Raw genomic sequence first — 25541 nt, forward strand, 5'->3', positions numbered from 1 at the left:
CAGAACTGCTGAGCTCCCACTCTCACTGTAAGTCTGACTTATAGGTGTCCAGGACTTCACTCCCGAGCATCTGACTGTGAGCAACCTATCAGGGGCGTAGCCAGACCTCGCCGGGAGGGGGGGCCAGAGCCCTAGGTGGGGGGCACTGTTTAGCCGCACCCCCGCTGCCCCCCCCAGCCACCGCCACCCCCTTTGAACCCCACTCCCGCCACAAACTCTCCTCCGCCGTCGCCGCCGCATCAGGTACCTTGTTTGCTGGCGGGGGTCCCCGTACCCCACCAGCCAAAGAGAGTCTTCTTCAGCACCGGAGTAGCGTGCCTTCGTTCAACGAAGTTCCTGGTGTGATCAGCTGTTTCTGACGCCTTACGTCCTGCACGGGGCTAAATGCACAACCCCCGCCAGCAAACAAGGTACCTGACGCGGCAGCAGGGCGGCGGGGGAGGGTTGGTGGCAGGAGGGGGTTCAAGGGGATCGTTGGCAGGGGGGTCAGGGCCAAATCTACGGGGGCCCAGGCCCCCTCAGGCCCCACGTAGCTACGCCACTGCTATACATCCTAAATTGACACCAAAATGAACACAATCAAAATGCTTCTCGTAATCTACTCCCTTTCACTGCTCCACCTAGCACTATCCATTCCACTCACAGAACATTACTTCATACCCAACCTACAAAATCACCAAAGACTGATCAAACATTCCACACTCCACCAAACTGACTCTCATCACACTAAAGGAAAACTATCTAAACATGGACATCACCAACAAAACGAGAGGAAAGACCACAGCAAACACACATCACCCAAGGAGCGACAACTAACAAAAATCCACATAACACCAAACCTAGATGCCCCATACCAAAACATCCAGGTAGGCTACATCAATGCTAGATCTGTAATTAACAAAGCAACAATAATATCAGATTGGATCACCTCAGAAAACCTCTATCTCATCTTTATCAATGAAACATGGATTCACAACCAAAACGACCCCATAATCCTTGAACTGTGCCTGCTAGGTTACAAAATCACCCACCGAACCAGATCGGAAAAGAGAGGTGGAGGCATAGCACTAATATACCGAGAAAAATTCACCACCGAAACCACAGCCGCCTCCATAACACCCCAACTAGAAATTGCCTCATTTAGAATCCATAACAACTCCCTAACCGATCACCTGAATTGCATATTATTCTACAGACCACCCAGCAACTGGAAGGAAAGTCAGCCCACCTTCATGGACTTCATATCAAACAACTGTGCAAACAACAACATACTGCTACTAGGCGACATAAACCTTCACCTAGAAGACCCCGAGTCCACAAACGCACTTGAATGTAAAGACTTCCTACAGTCCTGGGATTTTAAATGACCCCACATGCAAACTACCCATATCAAAGGACATACATTGGACCTCCTATCACATAAACTACCTACAGACAATAACCTATTAATAACAGACATCAAATGGACAGCAATACCTTGGACTGACCATTACAAACTGAACCTAACTCTAAACTGGCAGAAGAAGGGCTCAAACAGTACACCAGAACGTACTACTTACACTACAAGAGGGCAAATCTATCCACAAATATTCTGGCAACAAATATACGACAACGAATGGACAACAAGCACTGATTCCATACTTTATCTCAACTACTGGGATGGAAGATGCAACAGCGTACTAAACAAAATAGCACCCTTAAAAACAAAAATATCAAAAAGACAAAACACTATACCTTGGTTCAATGATGAACTAAAAAAACTCAAAACACAATCTAGAAAACTTGAACGAGTATGGAGAAAGACAAAAGATGAACACACACTCAACGCATGGAAACAAATACATAGAAAATACAAATAAGCAATAAAGCAAACCAAAAGGTCCTACTACAAAACCAAATAGGACCGGATTACAAAGATATGAAGAAACTATTCCAACTCGTAAATAAGTTACTAGACACCACCCCTATCACCACAACCAACACAGACATCCCACCCACAGACAAACTTGCTAACTACTTTAGCAAAAAAATAATAAAACTATGCAGCACACTTCCTCATCACAATACCGACATCGAAATCTTCTCAACGATCTGGACCCATCCTCCAAAGGATACCCAGCTGATCGCATTTGGACAACATTTAATCTCCTCAGCACTGAATCAGTTACACAAGCAACTCACAGGTTTGCCAAGACCCACTGCAAACTGGATACATGTCCCAGTCATCTACTCAAGTCTGCCCCAGACTGCTTCATAGCAGACCTCACATCCTATCTAAACTTCATGCTACAACAAGGTCTCTTCCCTGAGGAACACAGCAACATCCTACTCACCCCAATACCAAAAGACGCCAAGAAAAGCACAAACGATATCACCAATTACCGCCCAGTTGCGCCTATCCCATTAGTAGTAAAAATGATGGAGAGCTTCATGACTAAACAGCTTACGGAATACCTGGACAAGTTCTCAATAATACATAATTCACAATCAGGATTCCGATCCCACCATAGCACTGAAACTGTCCTAGTCACCCTCCTGGCCAAATTCAAGCAGGAGATTGCACAGGCAAAAAGCATACTCCTCCTCCAGTTCGACATGTCGAGCGCATTCGACATGGTAAACCACAACATACTACTAAGAATACTAGACCACTTCGGGATTGAAGGAAACTTACTTAACTGGATCAAAGGCTTTCTAACCACCAGAACTTATCAAGTAAAATCAAAGTCAAACATATCACCACCATGGAAAGCAGTCTGCGGAGTACCTCAAGGATCACCATTATCACCAATACTCTTCAATATGATGATGATTCCACTGGCACAGTCCTTATCCAACCGAGGCCTTAACCCATTCATTTACGCAGATGATGTTACAATATATAACCCCTTCAGACATGATCTGACAGAAATAACCAACAAAATCAACGATAGTCTGAACATCATGGATTCCTGGGCAAACTCATTCCAACTGAAACTGAACACCAAAAAAACACATTGCCTCATCCTCTCCTCTCCTCTCCATATAACAAATACAAACCCACAACCATAAATACTCCAGGACATACCCTCCCTACCTAGGACAGTTTGAAAATACTCAGTGTCACCCTCAATTGCAACCTTACCCTCGAGAGCCAAGTAAACTCTGTAACAAAGAAAATGTGGAAGCTCAAACGATTAAAACCTTTCTTCCCAAGAGCAACTTTTCAATACCTAATACAATCAATGGTCCTAAGCCATGCAGATTATTGCAACGGAATCTATGCGAGCTGAAAAGAACAACTCATAAAAAACTCCAGACCGCCCAAAATACAGCAGCCAGGCTGATATTCAGCAAAAAACACGCTTTGAAAATGCCAAACCCCCTCCGAGAAAAGTTGCATTGGCTCCCAGTCAAAGAACGGATCATCTTCAAAATCTGCACCTTAGTCCATAAAATCATATACGGCGTAGTCCCAGAATACATGACAGACCTCATAGACTTACCAGTAAGAAGCAAAGTCAGATCATCAAGATCCTACCTAAACTTACACTACCCAAATTGCAAAGGACTGAAATACAAAAAAACTTACACAGCGCACAACTATGGAATGGGCTTCCAAAAGCTGTGAAAACAATTCACGACCACTTGAACTTCAGGAAATCACTAAAAACCAACCTTTTCAAAAAGGCTTACCCCAACGACCCCACATAACCCTCTTCACCTACCAACACAGCATGACTATGATCGAACAGGACAACACACAATCTTCATCCATTCCGACCCTCCACATATATCTCATATAATCACTATACAGCTTTGTATTTGTTATCCACCGACTGGGCAAACGCCTTTGACAGTACTATGCAAGCTACATTGAGCCTGCAAATAGGTGGGAAAATGTGGGGTACAAATGCAATACATAAATAAACCTGTTAGTTTATTAGCTCTGTTTCTTGTACGGACTAAAAATTCTGGTGGTTTGTGTGTTGGGTCTGTGGGTGCTTTCTAGGAATTGTGGGACCCCTGAGAGTGTGGCCCCAGTGACCTAGAAATCACCGTGGAATAACTTGAGATTGGGAGACTTGCCCAGAGGCAGTGGGAGGAGGGTGTCGGCATAGATTATGTGCACAGGTGCAGGTAGGCTTGAGCAGTGCTGGGGACAGACTCTCTAGGTGGCTGCAGGGTTAGCCCCAGGTGGGAGCTAGGTATTTACTGTCACAAAAGAGAGGGAAAACAGCATACAAATACAACCAAGCAAACAAAAAAAAGCAAACACTGGGCCTTCAGGATTGAGAAAAATGTAGTCCTTTGTCATATTAAAGGACTACATTTTTCTCAATCCTGAAGGTCCAGTATTTGCTTTTTTTGTTTGCTAGGTATTTACAGACATACCAGTCCTTCTTTTTTTTTTTTATTAAACATTTTTAATTATTACATCTAGCATAAATCTTGAATACAGAAATGATGATTATAATAGTTTCTCCAATTACAAAAAATGAAAAGAAAAAAAAGAGAACATAGGCAAATTCTTTAAAACTAAATTTTCATCTTTAGTCCACAATACATGGGGAGCCCATACTAAACTTAAGGAAAACTGTAATAGAATCAGAAATCCAATTTCTAATTAAGAATTAAACGGTTGATGATAGCAGTCGAGTATTTTAAATCTTTCATGGAGTTGAAGTTGTTACAGTTATTGGAACTGGAGGCAAGGAATCTCTCAGCCTAGCCTCTATGAAGGTATTCAATTGTTTTGCCTCAAAGAATACATATTCCACTGAATTAAATTTTATTACGCACTTGCACGGGAAATTCAGCCAAAAAAGTGCTCCAAGTTGTAATACCTTCGGCCTTAATTTAAGAAATTCTTGTCTTTTTCTTTGGGTTGCCCTTGAGATATCAGGATACATTCTAATTCGAGAACCTAAGAAATCTTGATTTTTATTTAGGAAATATTGTTTGAGTATTCAATCTCTGTCCAGCTGTAATATGAAAAATACTTTGAGAGTCGCAGTTGTTACACCAACATTCTCGCCTTCAATTATTTGTGTCAGATCCAAGTTCAAATCTAAAGACTCTGGTATAGGAACCTCCTTATCCTCCTGTGTTAGTGCTTTTTTTCGATAAGGTTCTATTTAATAAATCTTAGATATCGGTGGATGAGATTTTTCCGGGATCTTTAAGTTCTCAGTTAAATATTGTTTGAAGGTTATCAATGGTGAAATAGCAAGCTGCTTAGGAAAATTTGTTAGTCTCAAGATATTTGATCATTGGTAATTTTCTAGAATCTCAATCCTGTTTTGCAGGTAAATATTTTCTTTAATCAGATTCATCTGGATCTGTTCAGAGTTTTGTGTAGCTGCAAGGTTGTTTTCCATACCCTTACCCAAAGAAATTAATTTAGTCTCTAATTCAGATATCTTTCCAATATCTGAATTACAATTCTGGGTAAATTGTGTTAGCTTCTGCGTAAAAGAGGCTTCCAAACCCACAAGTGCCTCCCAAATATTTTCTAAAGTAATTGTTTGAGGCTTAAGGGGCAAAAAAGACTTACTTGGAGTTCCCAAGTCAGGAAAAGAGGAAAGTTCTGAGTATCCACCTATTTTTCCACGTTCTTCCCCAATATCTTCAACTCCTCCACTCGCACCCGCTTCCATCGATGCGGGGCTTGTCGGCTTCTCTAACATCACTCCGGTGCCCGCGTCAAGAGACCCCGTCGAGACTTGCTCAGGCGGCTTACTCTGAGCCGTAGTTGACACTGCCGCCGGCATCGGAGGAGGAACTCTCACTTCAGGACTGAGAGTTGTTTCCACCTCAAGCCGTGGGAGCGGGAGACCTCCATCCGCTCCACCTGGCAGCGAGGATAGTCCCGAACTCATACCCGATAAGAGGAAGCGGTCAATTGTTGCAGTCCTCGGCAATACAGGAGTTGCAGGTCCAATTCGCTGTTTGCCTCTTCATTTAGGCATAGTTTAAACAGGTAAAGAGTAAGTAGCTGAGCTGCAACAACCGGAACTGCTTCCTATGCATCTCAATCAGCCGCCATCTTGCGACCAGTCCTTCTTTTTTGGTGACAGCATGGTGAGACTGTCAGGCTCAGTGCGTGGAGTGAGGGTCACCATCCACTGAGTGGTTCAGAGTCTTTTTTTTTTTTAATCTGTAACCTCCAGACACAGAGCACAATGAATGAGTACAGCAGTAACAGGGTCCCTTCCCTATTCAGTTTTTTTTTTTGGCAGTGTTAGGAGATTAGCAGCGTGCTGATGGTGACTAGCAGCAGCTGTCAGAAACCAGATATGCCTGACCTAACACAAGAGTGACTGGATGACCTCAGCGAGGAGGAGTGGCAGGACCAGCCTCTGCAGAGTTCTCCTAGGGAGAGACCAGACTCCTTGTGGACAGAGGCCAGTGAATTGGCAGGGCCAGATGCCACACCAGCTGAAATCTGGCAGCTCTACATGGTAGAGTGTCAACGGATAGACCAGCTGTGGCTTGAAGAATGGGAATTCCATTTGCGGAGTGAAGAGTGGGAATTCCAGCTGGAAATGGCTCATATCCAAAGCTCCAGCCCATCCTCTACGCTTGTTTGTTCAGTTTGATGATACCCAAGGTGACATAGATGGATATATAACTGCCTTTGAAAAAATTTGCTGCCTCAATGAGATTCTCAAGAAAGACTGGGTGCGCTATTTGGGAGGAAAACTCACTGGTAGAGCACTTGAGGCATTCCAAGGACTGTCCATAGAAGCATGCTTCCCATTTGAGGAGGTGCACAAAGCTTTGTTCAACCATTATGCCATTACCCCTGAGGCCTACAGACTAAAGTTCCTGACTTTGCAAAAGGGGGTGAATGATACAGCAAGCTACAGCAGTGGCTCAGTGGAGCTGAGGTTAAAACCCTGGAGAACTGTCAAAACCTGATGGTCCTGGAGCAGTTTCTTCAGCTTTGTTGTCCAGAGATGAGGGAACATGTTCAAGATCATCAGATCCGTACTCCATAGAAGGCAGCTGAGTTGGCTGACATCTTTGTGGCTAGCCATCCCTGGTTGACAAAGAGAAGCCGTCTGTATCTGTACAACCAGGATCTAAGGGCAGATAGGGCCTAAGCCGAATTTCCCTGCAACTTCAGACAGCAAACCCTCCTGTGTTCCCCCAAAACCTAAAGACTTTAGGCATGAAGATCCTTGTTACCAGTGTGGGTATACAGGACATTTCAAAGCGGATTGCCCAGAAAACCCCAAGCATGCACTGAGGAGCATTCCAGTTCCTTCACCAAAGCTGGTGGCTTTTGTAGGTAGCTCCAGTCCCATGAAGGAAGCCATATCACCAAAAGTTACTGGTCATTCATCAAGCAAGAAAGCAGATGGGCTGCCACAGAACTGTAGCACCCTAGTAACTGTGAATCAAACCCAGGTGGCTGGACTTGTGGACATTTTATTATGACCAAAGCTTGTGCTGGAAGATGCTATTCTTCCAGGGCACACTGCAGAGGTAGTGTTAGCCAATGGATCCAGAGAGACTGTATCCATTGATCGAGCATTCCTGGATTGGGTACCAAGCCTGGATACAGAGAAGTAGGCATAATGAAAAACATGCCGGTACCAGTGCTGTGCGGGACCGACATGGGCCAATGAACATTACCCTTGACAGAGGAGTCAGCATTTCTGCTATGGTGGCCCGTAGTCAGCCACGAGTGGCCCAACAAGTGAAAGCAGCAGAGACCATCTTTCCAGATCCTGAGCCAGTCTAGGTGGAACCAGCTGACCAAGTGGCAGGAAGAGGCACTGTAGTGCTTCCAGCAGCACCAGTTCCAGAGGTGACCAGGACTGTGAGTATGGGACCGCCTGATTTATCTGATACACCTATCGATCAGACTGTTGATCCTGATTTGTCAGATTCACCAGCAGAGACCCTTCCTGATATGGATACTGATATAGGACAGACATATGCTTTTCAGGAAGCACAACACTCTGACCCTGACCTGGAAGCCCTGAGACAGACGGCTGGTCAGCCAACCGGTGAGACTTTTAAAGATCGCATCCTGTGGAATGGGGGCTTGCTGTACAGAGAGGATGATCCCATTGATCCTAACAGGCCCTTGACAGGAGGCAAACAGCTTACAGTGTCCAAAGCATAGAGAGAACAACTCCTAAGATTGCACATAACATTCCACTGGCAGGACATCGGGAGGTAGCACGCACATGAACTAGATTGATACAGAATTTCTATTGGCCGGGAGTATCTCGAACCGTAGTTGATTATTGTTAAACCTGTGATGCGTGCCAAAGAGTGGTAAGACCCAAGATCACCCCCAAGCCCCCTTGAAACCTTTACCCATTATCAGTGAGCCATTTGAGAGGATAGCTGTGGGTATAGTGTGGCCTCTAGCTATACCTAGCCGGACTGGGAAAAGGTATATCCTGAAGTGGTAGCCTTATCCTCAATAGGAGCAGAGAAAATTGCCACTGCCCTGCTAGAAATATTTAACTGGGTAGGATATCCACGAGAATTTGGAAGTTTTAAAAAGACGTCCAAATTCCAACTTAGACGTTTCTTTCGAAAACGCCCCTCCTTGTGGGCTTTGTCAGAGATAACTTGCAGGCAGCTCAAACTAAACAAAAGCCCAAGAGAGAGTTTTATGAGGGCCAGCAGGTACTTGTTTTAGTCGCAGAACATCAGAATAAACTTCAGGCTAACTGGGTGGGACCTTAGAAGGTCATACAGCACCTAAATAATACAAACTATGTTATATCTATGGACTTTCATGACAGAAAGCAGCGTACCTTTCATGTAAATATTTTAAAAGCCTATGTGGATCGCACAGCCATGGTGTTAGCTGTGTGTAGCCCACCAGAAGAGTGTCAGGATAGTGACCCTTTATCTGACCTCCTAGCAGAGACATTACCATAGGTGTGTACACAACAAGTTGCATTAGGGGAGTAATTAACCCCTACCCAGAAACAGCAGCTAGAAGCAGCATTGTAAATGTATGCTGATGTGTTTTCTACTAAACTAGGAATTACTTATTTGGCTAATCTCAATGTAGGCACTGGTGATCATTAGCCAGGGAAGCAGAGTGCCTATCAAATATCTGCAGAGGTGGAGAAGCAAATGAAGCAGGAAATTGATGAGATCCTAGCCTTAGGTATCATAGAGCCTGCTAACATGTGGGAAAAATGTGGGATATAAATGTGCTAAAATAAATAAATAAATAAATAAAGAAGTCTCATAGTCCTTGGGCTTCTCCTATAGTTCTTGTTCTTAAGAAAGATGGCACAACCCGCTTCTGTGTAGATTACAGCAGGCTTAATGAATGTACTGTATCTGATGCCTATCTGTTGCCCCAGATGGATGGGTTGCTACATCACTTAGCTGGGGCCCAGTACCTGACTACAATTAGCCAAGGGTACTGTTAGATTCCCTTAACAGCTGCTGCTCAGGAGCGATCAGCATTTATTTCCCTATTTAGCCTTTATGAATTTACTGTGATGCCTTTTGGAATGAAAAATGCCGCTAGTACATTTTAGTCATTGGTGAATTGTCTGTTAGTTGAACTCCAGGAGCATGTTACAGCATATCTTGAAGACATTGCTGTGTACAATGGAAAGGGTAGGCGTGAATTGATTGTTTACTCTTTCCAAAAATACTAGGACTAGGGGGCACGCAATGAAGCTACAAAGTAGTAAATTTAAAATGAATCGGAGAAAATATTTCTTCAGTCAAAGTGTAATTAATCTCTGCAAATTCATTTCCAGAGAATATAGTAAAAGCAGTTAGCTTAGCGACGTTTAAAAAAGGTTGGGATAGCTTCCTAAAAGAAATGTCCATAAGCCATTATTAAAATGGACTTAGGGAACATTCACTGCTTATTTCTAGGATAAGCAGCATAAATTGTATTGTACTGTTTTGGGATCTTGCCAGGCACTTGTGACCTGGATAGGCCACTGTAGGAAACAGGATGCTGGGCTTGATGGACCTTTGGTCTGTCCCAGGATGGCAGTACTTATGTACTTATGTAGAGTTAATTTTCCTGATTTTTACAAGTACCATACTTGTTTCTTGCTAAGGTAGGGGCAATGTAGTTTAGTGCAGTGTTTCCCAAGTCCGGTCTTGGAGTACCCCTTGCCAGTCAGGTTGTCAGGATATCCACAATGAATATTCATTAAAGAGATTTGCATATAATGGAGGCAGTGCATGCAAATCAACTTCATGCATATTGATTGTGGATATGCATATTGATTGTGGATATCCTGAAAACCTCAGTCAAGGGGTACTACAGAACGGGACTTGGGAAACACTGATTTAATGTATACGAAAGACAGGAAAAGTTGGCTTGACTCAGCCTTAAGAGGATATAATTACCCCATCCCAATTAATCTCCTATGTATGTCATCCTGGAGGAGTATAAGCATTGAAAAGTGCTGATTTCTATGCAAAAAGCTTTTATAACCTTAGAATCATTGTCCCAAAGTGACACCAAATATGCTAAAAAAAAATCCCTCTCTGGTATAACCCAATTTTCTAATTAGTAATAGAGTTGTGGCATGTGAACTACTGGCAAAAGAAACATATCTAGAACCTCGGTCAGTTGGCAATGCAAGGTAGTTTCAAGGATTTTGGGGGAGTTATGTCAGGAAGCTGGGCTTCCAGAGAGCCAGTTTTTCTTATGGATCCACTATAAACAAATAAGCAAACACAGTCAAACTGGGATGAGCTTCCTGATGTAATGGCAATAGAAGGAATCTCCTGCAAATTAACCTCACTCTCTAAGACCACTTCAGACTTTTCTGAGTCACCCCAGAGATATATTGGCATAGAGAATGGTATACAAATTTCAAAATTTTGCTGCCTAGTTCTCTTTTCTTGTAACCCTGCATTGAACTGTTACAGGTAAATGAAGTATATAAACAATGTAATATAATGAGTAGGAAGCAGACGTTAGTTGTTCTGAAGGGTTGGGAATAGTCTGAGGATAAAGGTCTCTTAGTTTCTCTTTCAGCTTTTGTGACACAGTCCTTATTTTTCCATACTCATTGTGCTCTATGGACTGCTGCCAAGGCAGCCAATTGTAATAACGTATTCAGTAGCCTGTGTAGGTCATCCCATCTGGTTTACTATTGTCTTCATTTTTCTTCTTTCTAAATTGCTTAACTGGTCCCCTCCCTACACTGTCAGTATGACAGTACTGTACCCTTTTACCCCCGTCCCCCTCCTAACCCCACAAGATATGTAGGCAAACTACACCTATGCTAAGAAAATGACACTGGCCTTAGGTCCATCTGTCATTATTTTAAAAACATTACCCAGCAGGGCAGAAGTAAATGGAAATCACTCGTATCTTATTTTGATTATAACAACCCCACAGATGGGGTAAATGGGGTCCAGAAAGGTATAGGGTTTAGAGGAAACCCCAGGGGTTTCAATTGTAAAATGGTATTCTCCGAGGACAAGCAGGCTGCTTGTTCTCACTGATGGGTGACGTCCACGGCAGCCCCTCCAATCGGAAACTTCACTAGCAAAGTCCTTTGCTAGCCCTCGCGCGCATGCGCGGCCGTCTTCCCGCCCGAAACCGGCTCGAGCCGGCCAGTCTTCTTTTGTCCGCACTCGGTACGGTCGTGTTTTCGCCGTGTCGAGCCCCGGAAAGTCGACCTCGCGCGTCCAATTTGTTTTGAACGTGTTTTTTTCCTTCGGGAAAGCTTTGTCCTAGTCGGGAAGTGCTCCGGAAACCCCTCGCCGGGTTTCGTGTAAATCCTCCCCGTACTTCCAGCTTTTTTGCCCCGGTAAGTTTTCTTTCGTCGTCGGGGTAGGCCTCTTTTCGGCCTCGGTCGAGATTTTTTTCTCCCTCTAAATTTTGGTGCTCCAAATGTCGCCATTTCGGCTTTTGATTTCGCCGGCGTGATTTTTCCGCCCATGACATCGAAGCCTTCCAGCGGCTTCAAGAAGTGCACCCAGTGCGCCCGGGTTATCTCGCTCACTGATCGACACTCGTCGTGTCTTCAGTGTCTGGGGGCCGAGCACCGCCCTCAGAACTGTAGTCTGTGTTCCCTGCTTCAAAGGCGGACTCAGGTAGCGAGACTAGCCCAGTGGAACGTGTTGTTCTCGGGCTCTTCGTCGGCATCGGCACCGGGATCTTCGAGTGCATCGACGTCGTCAGCGTCCAGACCATCTTCCTCGGCCGCCCCTGCATCGAGTGCATCGAGGCATCGGGCCTCTGCATCGGCGCCGAGACATCGGATAGCTGCATCGACGTCGGTGGTACCAGGACCTCGTCTGCTGATGTCGTCGGACGGTGGTGCATCGGGTGGAGTGCAGGTGAGGGCTGTCCATTCCCCTGCTGGTGGCGGTGAGCCCTCGGGTGGGTCTCCTCCTACCCTGAGGGCTCCTGCGGTACAGCCCCCCCGAGATCGACCTTCTTCAGTCTCGGCCCCGAGGAAGCGACGGATGGATTCGACGTCCTCCTCGTCGGTGCCGGGGAGCTCCGGTGACATGCTTCGGAAGAAATCGAAGAAGCATCGACACCGGTCTCCTCCCCGTGTCGGCACCGAGAGCTCTGGGTCGCCGAGGGATTCGGCACCCAGCAGGCATCGGCACCGAGAGGACCGCTCACCCTCTGTTCAGGAGGTGTCGATGCGCTCCGCTCTGGACAGCCCGGAACAGCCTCCACGCCCGGAACAGGTTCTGACGTCGACGCCTGCATCGACCTCTCAGCCTTCTCTGCAGCCACTCTAAACGAGAGCCTCCGGGCCGTCCTCCCAGAGATTCTGGGAGAGCTGTTGCGCCCTACCCCTCCGGTACCGGCGGTGCTTGCGCCTCCGGTACCGTCGAGCGTGGCGCCGGCTGGCCCATCGCCCAGGTTGAGGTCCCCGACGTCGGTACCGCGTGCGGTGCCGACCGCGGCCACCTCCCAGGAAGGCTCCCCGACTACGTCGGCGGAGGGAGCTTCGCCGATGCGGGCCAGGGAGTCTACCTCTCGACGCCCCCATCGTGGACGTGGCTCCACAGAGTCGAGCAGGGCGAGGTTGCAGACACAGGTCCGTGAACTTGTGTCTGACACCGAGGGTGAGGCCTCGTGGGAGGAAGAGGAAGATCCCAGATATTTCTCTGACGAGGAGTCTGAGGGTCTTCCGTCTGATCCCACTCCCTCTCCTGAGAGACAGCTTTCTCCTCCCGAGAGTCTGTCTTTTGCCTCCTTTGTCCGGGAGATGTCTACGGCCATCCCCTTCCCGGTGGTTGTGGAGGACGAGCCCAGGGCTGAAATGTTTGAGCTCCTGGACTATCCTTCTCCACCTAAGGAAGCGTCCACTGTTCCCTTGCACCATGTCCTAAAGAAGACATTGCTTGCGAACTGGACAAAACCATTAACTAACCCCCACATCCCCAAGAAGATCGAGTCCCAGTACCGGATCCATGGGGACCCAGAGCTGATGCGCACGCAGTTGCCTCATGATTCTGGAGTTGTGGATCTGGCCCTAAAGAAGGCTAAGAGTTCTAGGGAACATGCTTCGGCGCCCCCGGGCAAAGACGCTAGAACCTTAGACTCCTTTGGGAGGAAGGCCTACCATTCCTCTATGCTCGTGTCCAAGATCCAGTCTTACCAGCTCTACACGAGCATCCACATGCGGAACAATGTGCGGCAGTTGGCGGGCTTGGTTGATGCTCTTCCCCCCGAGCAAGCCAAGCCTTTTCAGGAGGTGGTCAGGCAGCTGAAGGCGTGCAGAAAATTCCTGGCCAGAGGAGTTTATGACACTTTTGATGTTGCGTCCAGGGCCGCTGCTCAAGGTGTGGTGATGCGCAGGCTCTCATGGCTGCGTGCCGCCGACATGGAGAATAGACTCCAGCAGCGGATTGCGGACTCGCCTTGCCGTGCGGACAACATTTTTGGCGAAAAAGTCGAACAGGTGGTAGAGTCTCTCCACCAGCGGGACACCGCATTCGACAAGTTCGCCCGCCGGCAGCCTTCAGCTTCTACCTCTACAGGTAGACGATTTTTCGGGGGAAGGAAGACTGTTCCCTATACTTCTGGCAAGCGTAGGTACAATCCTCCTTCCCGACAGCCTGTGGCCCAGGCTAAGCCCCAGCGCGCTCGCTCTCGTCAGCAGCGTGCGCCTCAGCAAGGCCCCGCGGCTCCCCAGCAAAAGCAAGGGGCGAGCTTTTGACTGGCTCCAGCAGAGCATAGCCGACATCCAAGTGTCCGTGCCGGGCGACCTGCCAGTCGGGGGGGAGGTTGAAAGCTTTTCACCAAAGGTGGCCTCTCATAACCTCCGATCAGTGGGTTCTGCAAATAGTCCGGCAGGGATACACCCTCAATTTGGCCTCAAAACCTCCAAATTGTCCACCGGGAGCTCAGTCTTACAGCTTCCAGCACAAGAAGGTACTTGCAGAGGAACTCTCCGCCCTTCTCAGCGCCAATGCGGTCGAGCCCGTGCCATCCGGGCAAGAAGGGCTGGGATTCTATTCCAGGTACTTCCTTGTGGAAAAGAAAACAGGGGGGATGCGTCCCATCCTAGACCTAAGGGCCCTGAACAAATATCTCGTAAAAGAAAAGTTCAGGATGCTTTCCCTGGGCACCCTTCTCCCATGATTCAGCAAAACGATTGGCTATGCTCTCTGGACTTGAAGGATGCCTACACACACATCCCGATACTGCCAGCTCACAGACAGTATCTGCGATTTCAGCTGGGCACACGCCACTTCCAGTACTGTGTGCTACCCTTTGGGCTCGCCTCTGCGCCCAGGGTGTTCACAAAGTGCCTAGCTGTGGTAGCAGCGGCGCTTCGCAGGCTGGGGGTGCACGTGTTCCCATATCTCGACGATTGGCTGGTGAAGAACACATCCGAGGCAGGAGCCCTGCAGTCCATGCAGATGACTATTCGCCTCCTGGAGCTACTGGGGTTTGTGATAAATTACCCAAAGTCCCATCTTCTCCCAGTGCAGAAACTCGAATTCATCGGAGCCCTGCTGGATTCTCGGACGGCTCGCGCCTATCTCCCAGAGGCGAGAGCCAACAACTTGTTGTCCCTCGTCTCGCGGGTGCGAGCGTCCCAGCAGATCACAGCTCGGCAGATGTTGAGATTGCTGGGCCACATGGCCTCCACAGTTCATGTGACTCCCATGGCCCGCCTTCACATGAGATCTGCTCAATGGACCCTAGCCTCCCAGTGGTATCAGGCCGCCGGGGGTCTAGAGGACGTGATCCACCTGTCCACGAGTTTTCTCGAATCCCTGTATTGGTGGACGATTTGCTCCAATTTGACTCTGGGACGTCCCTTCCAAATTCCTCAGCCACAGAAAGTGCTGACCACGGATGCGTCTCTCCTGGGATGGGGAGCTCATGTCGATGGGCTTCACACCCAAGGAAGGTGGTCCCTCCAAGAAAGCGATCTACAGATCAATCTTCTGGAGTTGCGAGCGATCTGGAACGCTCTGAAGGCTTTCAGAGATCGGCTGTCCCACCAAATTATCCAAATTCAGACAGACAATCAGGTTGCCATGTACTATGTCAACAAGCAGGGGGGCACCGGATCTCGCCCCCTGTGTCAGGAAGCCGTCAGCGTGTGGCTCTGGGCTCGCCGTCAAGGCATGGTGCTCCAAGCCACATATCTGGCAGGCGTAAACAACAGTCTGGCCGACAGGTTGAGCAGGATTATGCAACCTCACGAGTGGTCGCTCAATTCCCGTGTGGTGCGCCAGATCTTCCAGGCGTGGGGCACCCCCCTGGTGGATCTCTTCGCATCTCAAGTGAACCACAAGGTCCCTCAGTTCTGTTCCAGGCTTCAGGCCCACGGCAGACTGGCGTCGGATGCCTTCCTCCTGGATTGGGGGGAAGGCCTGCTGTATGCTTATCCTCCCATTCCTCTGGTGGGGAAGACTTTGTTGAAACTCAAGCAAGACCGAGGCACCATGATTCTGATTGCTCCTTTTTGGCCGCGTCAGATCTGGTTCCCTCTTCTTCTGGAGTTATCCTCCGAAGAACCGTGGAGATTGGAGTGTTTTCCGACCCTCATCACGCAGGACGAAGGGGCTCTTCTGCATCCCAACCTCCAGTCCCTGGCTCTCACGGCCTGGATGTTGAGGGCGTAGACTTTGCCTCTTTGGGTCTGCCAGAGGGTGTCTCCCGCATCTTGCTTGCTTCCAGGAAAGACTCCACTAAGAGAAGTTACTTCTTTCATTGGAGGAGGTTTGCCGTCTGGTGTGACAGCAAGGCCCTAGATCCTCGCGCTTGTCCTACACAGACCCTGCTTGAATACCTTCTCCACTTGTCTGAGTCTGGTCTGAAGACCAACTCCGTAAGGGTTCACCTTAGTGCAATCAGTGCATACCATTACCAAGTGGAAGGTAAGCCGATCTCAGGACAGCCTTTAGTTGTTCGCTTCATGAGAGGTTTGCTTTTGTCAAAGCCCCCTGTCAAGCCTCCTACAGTGTCATGGGATCTCAATGTCGTTCTCACCCAGCTGATGAAACCTCCTTTCGAGCCACTGAATTCCTGCCATCCGAAGTACTTGACCTGGAAGGTCATTTTCTTGGTGGCAGTTACTTCGGCTCGTAGAGTCAGTGAGCTTCAGGCCCTGGTAGCCCAGGCCCCTTACACCAAATTTCATCACAACAGAGTAGTCCTCCGCACTCACCCTAAGTTTCTGCCAAAGGTCGTGTCGGAGTTCCATCTGAACCAGTCAATTGTCTTGCCAACATTCTTTCCCCGTCCTCATTCCTGCCCTGCTGAACGTCAGCTGCACACATTGGACTGCAAGAGAGCATTGGCCTTCTATCTGGAGCGGACACAGCCCCACAGACAGTCCGCCCAATTGTTTGTTTCTTTTGATCCCAACAAGAGGGGAGTGGCTGTAGGGAAACGCACCATATCCAATTGGCTAGCAGATTGCATTTCCTTCACTTACGCCCAGGCTGGGCTGGCTCTTGAGGGTCATGTCACGGCTCATAATGTTAGAGCCATGGCTGCGTCGGTAGCCCACTTGAAGTCAGCCACCATGGAGGAAATTTGCAAAGCTGCGACGTGGTCATCTGTCCACACATTCACATCTCATTACTGCCTGCAGCAGGATACCCGACGCGACAGTCGGTTCGGGCAGTCAGTTCTTCAGAACCTGTTTGGGCTTTAGGATCCAACTCCACCCCCCGAGGGCCCTGTTTGTTCTGTTCCAGGCTACACTCTCAGTTAGTTGGTAAATTTTTTAGGTCAATCTCTGTTATGTCCTCGCCGTTGCGAGGCCCAATTGACCAATGTTGTTGTTTTGAGTGAGCCTGGGGGCTAGGGATACCCCATCAGTGAGAACAAGCAGCCTGCTTGTCCTCGGAGAAAGCGAATGCTACATACCTGTAGAAGGTATTCTCCGAGGACAGCAGGCTGATTGTTCTCACAAACCCGCCCGCCTCCCCTTTGGAGTTGTGTCTTCCCTTGAAGTGTATTGTCTTGCTACATACTGGACTGGCCGGCTCGAGCCGGTTTCGGGCGGGAAGACGGCCGCGCATGCGCGGTGCGCGCGGGCGCGCGAGGGCTAGCAAAGGACTTTGCTAGTGAAGTTTCCGATTGGAGGGGCTGCCGTGGACGTCACCCATCAGTGAGAACAATCAGCCTGCTGTCCTCGGAGAATACCTTCTACAGGTATGTAGCATTCGCTGTGTTGGTGACAGTTGACTGTGGTTAGACCTTTGCCTTTCTTTATGTGTTAACTTTTGTTTTGTTTGCATTTTATTTGTTTTATATTCAAAAAAACCTGAAACACAAAAAGAAGCAAGAAATGTACTTAAAAATTGAAACAACAAAAAGAAAATGTTTGCCATGCACACTTCTAATAACTGAAAAGAGTACAAAACTAAACTTTTCTTTCTGTGTAGTTTTTCTTCTTCGTTTTATTATTATTCCTATTTTGCAGGTGAAACTGTATGATGTAATGTTCAACGGTCTTGATGAAGTGAAATCTACAATTTTCAAGAGCCTTTTGAAAAAATTAAATGAAGCATTAGATGACTACAAAGTAAGTACTTGGCTTCCCATACCAAAACTGGGGTCCTGTTACTAAGCTGCAGTATGCACTAGCGTATGCTTACTGCAGGTTAAAATTTACTACAATGGGGTATGCTCAGACGTCCCGCAGTAGTTTTTGCATATGCACATGCTCCCCGCTCCTAAAAAGTAAAATGTATTTTTTTAATATTGGGGCATGTTTGTGGGCAGAGAGTGGGCATAGCTATGCTAATTGGTTGGGCATTGATTAGCACAGGATTAGCAGGTGAGCCCTTACCACCTACAAAATGTGTAGGTAAGTGCTCACACACTAATGGCCATGAGCTAATGGGAAAATTTGCATGTGGCCATTATTGCAGAAATGTCAAAACTGGCCATTTACCGGCAGCGCTAAAAGTGGCTTTATCATGCAAGAAAAACCCACACTGGGGATAGTGCACTTTTTAGCTTCTTAGTAAAAGGGCCTTATAGTTTTTGTAAAGGGGGGGGTTCCTTAGTTCAGACCAGACCACAAGCAGTTTCACACTCCAGGGCACCACCAAACATTTATTTCATCCTCTCCCTCTCTACACTCGGCACAATGCACACTCTTCTCCAAGGGAGCAGATTCTCTTTAGCGAGAAAGGATATCTCTTCAAGGCTCAAAGATAGATTTCCCTTGTCACCAGGAATACTCAGAGGCAGACAAGGAAAGTTCCTACTGATTTTTGTGAAAACTCATGCAAAACATGTGCTGTGTTGGGATGGTTTTCTATCCGGACGATGATGAGTATTTACAGCCCACTTCTCTCCCTAAATTTAGGTTCAGAGTGGGTTAACAATTTATTAAAAAAACAGCACAATTTATAACTGACAATAACACAAACAGAAAAAAATGGATAAACACTGTAGAACACACATCTCACATTCTTTATCTGAGTCTGTGATCTTAATACCAGCCTTTTAGAAGGTAGATGGTTTCAGTTGCTGGGCAAGTCTATTTCCTTGGGCACAACACTTTGCAGTATCTCCTTACATAGATCATGGTTAGAAAAATGGAATATACATGGGATTGTGCACACATACGTCAATATATACCAAAAGCACATCTAAGTACTGTTATGTAATTACGCACATCTTAAATAGCATGTAGTTTGCAGGTGGATATACATATGGGAGGACTCTGGCGGAGCGGGGGCAGAATGCTATAAGTTATCCCCTGGATTCTATATCACATCTGGAATTGTGCATGCAAAGCTGGTCATATTCTAGATTTGCACGTGCAATTTAATTAGTTTAACAAGCTAATCAGCGTTGATAACTGCACATAGCAAGCAATTATTTACACTAATTGGTATTAATTAGAATTTATGCATGTAACTTAAGTGTATTCTATAACATGCTGCAAATAAATTCAAATGCATGCAGTCAAAAAGGGGGTTGTGGCCATGGGCATGGAATGGGCAGGTCGTAGGCATTCTGAAAACTTTACACACAAGGTTATAGAATACACCTGCTATGCACCTGGCTTAGGTGCCAGTATTTACACCAAGTTTTACTTGGTGTAAATGGACATGCCAAGAGTTAGGCACAAGCATAACTGCTAGGCATATTCTGTAAGACTTGGTTTATAGAATACGCTTAGGTGAATATTTTTTTTGCGCCAAGTTTTAAAGGCGCCATATATAGAATTGGGTCCTATATATGGATCACCAGCACTTAGGTGCACATACTTAGCCAGCTCTATGGCTGGCATAAGTTCTAGTGCCTAAGCACATACACACATAATCCCAGTTATGCTAGTGTTCTATAAATGAAAATAGATGTCTACTTGCCTTTTTAGAATAGACACCTATATATTGGCATACAGTTATAGAATTACACTCCCATGTGGAGTAATTCTATAAAAGTATGCCAATATATAGGAATCCAGAACGTACCTGTGTGGCTTCTATTCTATAAAGCAAAGTTGGCATCTTCTTTTCTTCGTTGAAAACTAATATAACTGGGTATATATGTGCCTATAATTTGGGCATGAGCATTTAAAGCACCCTTAAAGTGCTCATATCAAAATGCTAGAGAAACATGCAAAACTTATTCCCCCCCCCCCCCCCCCCCCAATATTTAAAGCCATTTAACCATCCAGGTTAAACGGCACTTAACTGGCTATCTGGCAATATTCAGTGGGAGATCAACAGTTATCTCCCACTGAATATTGCAGGTCTGCACTTAGCGGATAGCCAATTAAATCACGATATAACCGGCTATCCGCTGATATTCATTGCATCGCCAGCTAAGTTTGGCTGTTAAATTAGGCCGCTTAAATAGGCAGAATATCTCACTGGTTTAAACTTAACTGGCCAGCACTGAATATTGGCTTGGCCGGTTAAATTTAAACTGGACAAAAAAAGACATGGATATTCAATGCCGGTCACTGGAAACGGCCTGGCATTGAATATATGGGCCCAATACACTGCTAGGCTCTAGAATGTTTCATAAAATGTTCTTTTTTTTAGTTCATCATTTTTATAAATAGGACAACAATAAAGAGGTACAAAAAACAGATGAACAAAATGTAAGCCTTGCCAAACAGGAGGATAGACAGAGTATGCATCAAGTTCATATCTACAACTTATATGAACAATCAAGAAACTTGAAGAAGAAATAAATATTAATTTTTTTATTTTTGTTACATTTGTACCCCGTGCTTTCCCACTCATGGCAGGCTCAATGTGGCTTACATGGGGCAATGGAGGGTTAAGTGACTTGCCCAAAGTCACAAGGAGCTGCCTGTGCCTGAAGTGGGAATTGAACTCAGTTCCTCAGGACCAAAGTCCACCACCCTAACCACTAGGCCACTCCTCCACTTAATATACCATATATATTTAAGCGCTAAGAAGACTCAAGCTTGAGAGGTTCCCATGTCTTTAGAAACATTGCAAGTCTGTTTGCTTTTTCAGCTAAACGGGATTCATGTTTAAACAAGACAGACTCAGTTCCACTTTAAAGCAAAAAAGACCTCACATTATCTTTCCATTTGCTTAAAACGTTTTTCACGGTTAGGGATAACAGAGCATCAAATAGCTTACAAGAATCATGAGGTGAATATTGTTGACACACAAGTGATCTGAAAATAACAATTTTATAAGATAAGAGAATAGAAAATTGAAAAATTTTGGATATTCTGTGCCAGACCAGATTCCAAAACAATTGTAAATTATGGCAGGTAAAGATTGTCCCGAGTGTACGACCAGCATAAGTTAGATAGTTGACTGTTTACTCTAGTTTGCTGGATTGGGGCCCAATAGACTTTCCTCTGGAGTCTATCCAGCTTATAATTGAAAAAGAAAAACGCCTATATTGCGACCCAAATCGGGAGATAGAAGTTTATCTCACAAAAAGGAATAAATCGGTATAATGGAAAGGCGATTTTGGACGTTTTCAACTGCACTCCATCGCGGAAGCGTACAAAGTTGACGGGGGCGTGTCAGAGGCATGGCGAAGGTGGAACTGGGGCGTGGTTATCGGCCGAGGAGAGATGGGCGTCTTTCGCCGATAATGGAAAAAAAGTATGCGTTTGTAGCTAGAATTTAGGGCACTTTTCCTGGACCCTGTTTTTTCACGAATAAGGCCCCAAAAAGTGCCCTAAATGACCAGATTACCACCCGAGGGAATCGGGGATGACCTCCCATGACTCCCCCAGTGGTCACTAACCCCCTCCCACCACAAAAATGATGTTTCACAACTTTTTATTTTCACCCTCAAATGTCATACCCACCTCCCTGGCAGCAGTATGCAGGTCCCTGGAGCAGTGGTTTGGGGGTGCAGTGGACTTCAGGCAGGTGGACCCAGGCCCATCCCCCCCTACCTGTTACAGTTGTGCTGCTTAATGCTTAGTCGTCCAACCCCCCCAAACCCACTGTACCCACATGTAGGTGCCCCCCTTCACCCCTTAGGGCTATAGTAATGGTGTAGACTTGTGGGCAGTGGGTTTTGAGGGGGATTTGGGGGGCTCAACACACAAGGGAAGGGTGCTATGCACCTGGGAGCTCTTTTACCTTTTTTTTTGTTTTTGTAAAAGTGCCTCCTAGGGTGCCCGGTTGGTGTCCTGGCATATGAGGGGGACCAGTGCACTACGAATCCTGGCCCCTCCCACGAACAAATGCCTTGGATTTATTTGTTTTTGAGCTGGGCGCTTTCATTTTCCATTATCGCTGAAAGACAAAAACGCCCAGCTCACAAATTGTCGAATAAAACATGGACGTCTATTTTTTGCGAAAATACGGTTCGGTCCGCCCCTTCACGGACCCGTTCTCGGAGATAAACGCCCATGGAGATAGACGTTTTCGTTCGATTATGCCCCTCCACATAACATGCCTAGATTTTCGCACAGAAATCCAGGTGGATTCTATAACAGTGCTCATAATTTGGTTTAACAAGCTGATTAACGTTAACAGCTCTTAACAAGCAATAATAAGCACTAACTGGCAATAATTACAATTTAAGTGCACATATCCCTAAGCATATTCTGTAATGCACTGCGCCTAAATTCTAACATGTGCAGCCAAAAAGGGGCATAAATATGGGCATTTTGTGGGCATTCCAAAATTTACCTGCATTGTTACAGAATATGACCCAGTGCACGTAAATCTATGCACAGGTAGTTACACCACATTTTTGTTGGTGTAAATGAGTACATGTAGTTTTAGTGATGGTGAAGTCCACCTATATACCATGCTAAAGTCTAAGCATTTCTTATAGAATATGCCTAGACAGAATTGTTTACCGCGCAGATATTTTAGGCACCATATATAGAATTCCCCCCTTTATGCATAATAAAAAAGAGAGACTGTGAAAGAGAAGCTGAGGTTAATGGCCTGTTACATTTAGTCCAAAAAAATAGACCATTGTTTCTCTGAAAGAAAAATTGCAATTATCATAAACTAGAGATAAGAAAAATTATAATAAAAGAAGCGGAATTAGACTATGATAAAGCCTCTTTAAAAATGCTAAGCACTTCTGGCAGAGTGGGATTGAGTCCAGAGATATACAGGTGAGAATTCAGTGCAATATAAGCTGAAGATATTAAAAAAATTGGGAGTTAGAGAAAATTTGGAATACAGGCCCACCATAGATTGTTAGCTTTGAGCTTCCTAACAGCTATACGAAGAGGTTTCCCATTCCAAAGGAAAACAGAAAGCAAATTGTCAATTTTTTTGAAAAAGGACCCGGGGATTTGTACTGGCAACATACTGAGAAGATACAATACTAAGGGGGAATAACATCATCTTTATAAATTATAATCTACCCCACCATGATAGAAATAAGGGATTCCATTTTTGACAGGAAGATTTTAGAAGATCTAGGACTCCAGACATATTAGTGTGCATGGTTTCTTGCAAAGTGGATTTAAAGGTGAGACTTAAATATTTAGGGGCCCTTTTACAAAGGCACGTTGAAAAATGACCAGCAGTAGTGAGAATGCGTGTTTTGGGTGCATGTAGAATCATTTTTCAGTGCACCTGTAAAAAAAATGCCTTTTTAAAACTTTTGCTGAAAATGGACGTGCGGCAAAATGAAAATTGCTGCGCAGCCATTTTGGGTCTGAAACCTTACCGCCAGCCATTGACCTAGCGGTAAAGTCTCACACGGTAATGACCTATCCGCATCAAATGCCACTTGGGGCGCGTATTATTTTTCAGACATGCGTATCGGATGCGCGCCAAAAATAAAATTACCGCAAGAGCCACGCGGTAGCTGGGCGGTTACTACATTTTGGCACGCGTTGGACACACGTAGACACGCGGCTTAGTAAAAGGCCCAGCAAAGTGAGTTAGAAACATAATTTTCAGGGACACAGTAAACATTTGGGGGAAATATTTCAGTCAGTCCAATTAATAGTATAACCAAACCAGACAGAACACCAAAGCTTTCAATTAAACAGAATACAGCTGAAACAGTGGTTTTGGGAAAAGAAACATACAGTAGAACATCATCAGCATAGGCAATTATTTTTATCTGAGATTGGGTGACAGTAATACCTTGAATAACAAAAGAAGACTTGAATGAGTAATGGTTCAAGAGTAATAATATAAAAAATAAGGGGGATAATGGAGATCCTTGATGGGTACCATGGGATAAGATAAAATTGTTGTGTTAAGGAACCATTAATAAAAAGGTGAGCTGTAGGCCGAGTATAATATTTTAACCAAATGAATAAAATATTCTCCAAGATTGAACCAGAAAAAAAGACATTTCAATTCTATATAGTCAAATGCTTTTTCAGCATCCAATGATATGACACATGCAGGATCATCCATAGTATTAGCATAATTAAGAATATGTGAGAAACTCCTGGTATTATCAGAAGCTAGTCTTCCTTTGATAAAGCCTGATTGTGAAGGATGAATAATAGTACTAATAACTTGGACAATTGTTCCACCAGGATCTTTGCATATATTTTACAATCATATTTTAATAAGGAAATCGGTCTATAATTTTTAGCATATAGAGGATCTCAACCAGGTTTGTCTAGAATCATAATGTTTGCTTCAGCAAAGGTACCATAACTCGGGGGCCCTTTTACAAAGGTGCACTGAAAAATGGCCTTCGGTAGTGTAGACGCGTCAACCTTTTCTTACATGAGCACGCAATTCTGGAATTCACTGCCGCGCAACCTGAAAACGATCTACGAGCAAGCCACCTTCCGCAAACTATTGAAGACCCATCTTTTTGAGAAAACGTATGGAAAGAACCAAAACACATACAGCCCACACCCACGGTTCAATAATGCATCAATACAGCCACTCTGAATTCTCATCCCCTGTAATCTCACCACACTCATACCTCTACTCACAGAAATTGTATACCATATGCTTTCTTGTTGTTATGTACTGCCCCTTTTAGTTTCCCGTTGTTTCCCCCAATGTTTCACCACTCTTTTCCATTGTTATATTCCTTAATGATACTCTGAGTTTGTCTCGCATAACTCCTCACAATGTAATCCATAACCGAGTAGTAACAAATTGTATTTCTATCACTCACAACTTATTGTAAGCCACACTGAGCCCGGAAAAAGGTGGGAAAATGTGGGATATAATTGCAATAAAATAAATAAATAAATAAATAGACGCGTGTTTTGGGCGCATGCAGAATCATTTTTCAGTGCACCTGTAAAAAATGGCTTTTGTATTTTTGCCGAAAATGGACTTGCAACAAAATGAAAATTGCCGAGCATCCATTTTGGGTCTGAGACAGTACTGCCAGCCATTGACCTAGTGGTTAAGTCTCACGCGGTAACCGGGTGGTAATGACCTACATGTGTCCAATACGCATGTCCGAGAATAAAAATTATTTTTCAGACGTGCATATTGGACGCGTGCCAAAACTGAAATTACCGCATTAGCCATGTGGTAGCAGGGCGGTAACACCATTTTGGCACACATTGGGCATGCCAGCTCGATGACTATTCATTAACCAGTACGCTGTTTCGGGCTGAATGAAGGCTACTGAAATAAGCCTAAAATTTCATTCATCTTTCTTCCTTAACACCACTGGTCCTCGATGCGAGCATACTGGTTAATGTTCATTCAGCCCG

The 25541-nt window shown here is 45.6% G+C and overlaps 1 protein-coding gene across 1 annotated transcript in view; it reads left to right on the forward strand.

The window, feature by feature from the left end:
- Window positions 1–25541, forward strand: part of LOC115461429 — a 453017-nt gene that overhangs the window by 348450 nt on the left and 79026 nt on the right. The window contains exon 16 of the mRNA XM_030191224.1: window positions 17874–17975. Coding sequence (XP_030047084.1) covers window positions 17874–17975 — 102 coding nt within the window. The remainder of the gene's footprint in view (window positions 1–17873; window positions 17976–25541) is intronic.

Source organism: Microcaecilia unicolor, chromosome 2 (genome assembly GCF_901765095.1).
Source record: "Microcaecilia unicolor chromosome 2, aMicUni1.1, whole genome shotgun sequence".
NCBI lineage: Eukaryota > Metazoa > Chordata > Amphibia > Gymnophiona > Siphonopidae > Microcaecilia > Microcaecilia unicolor.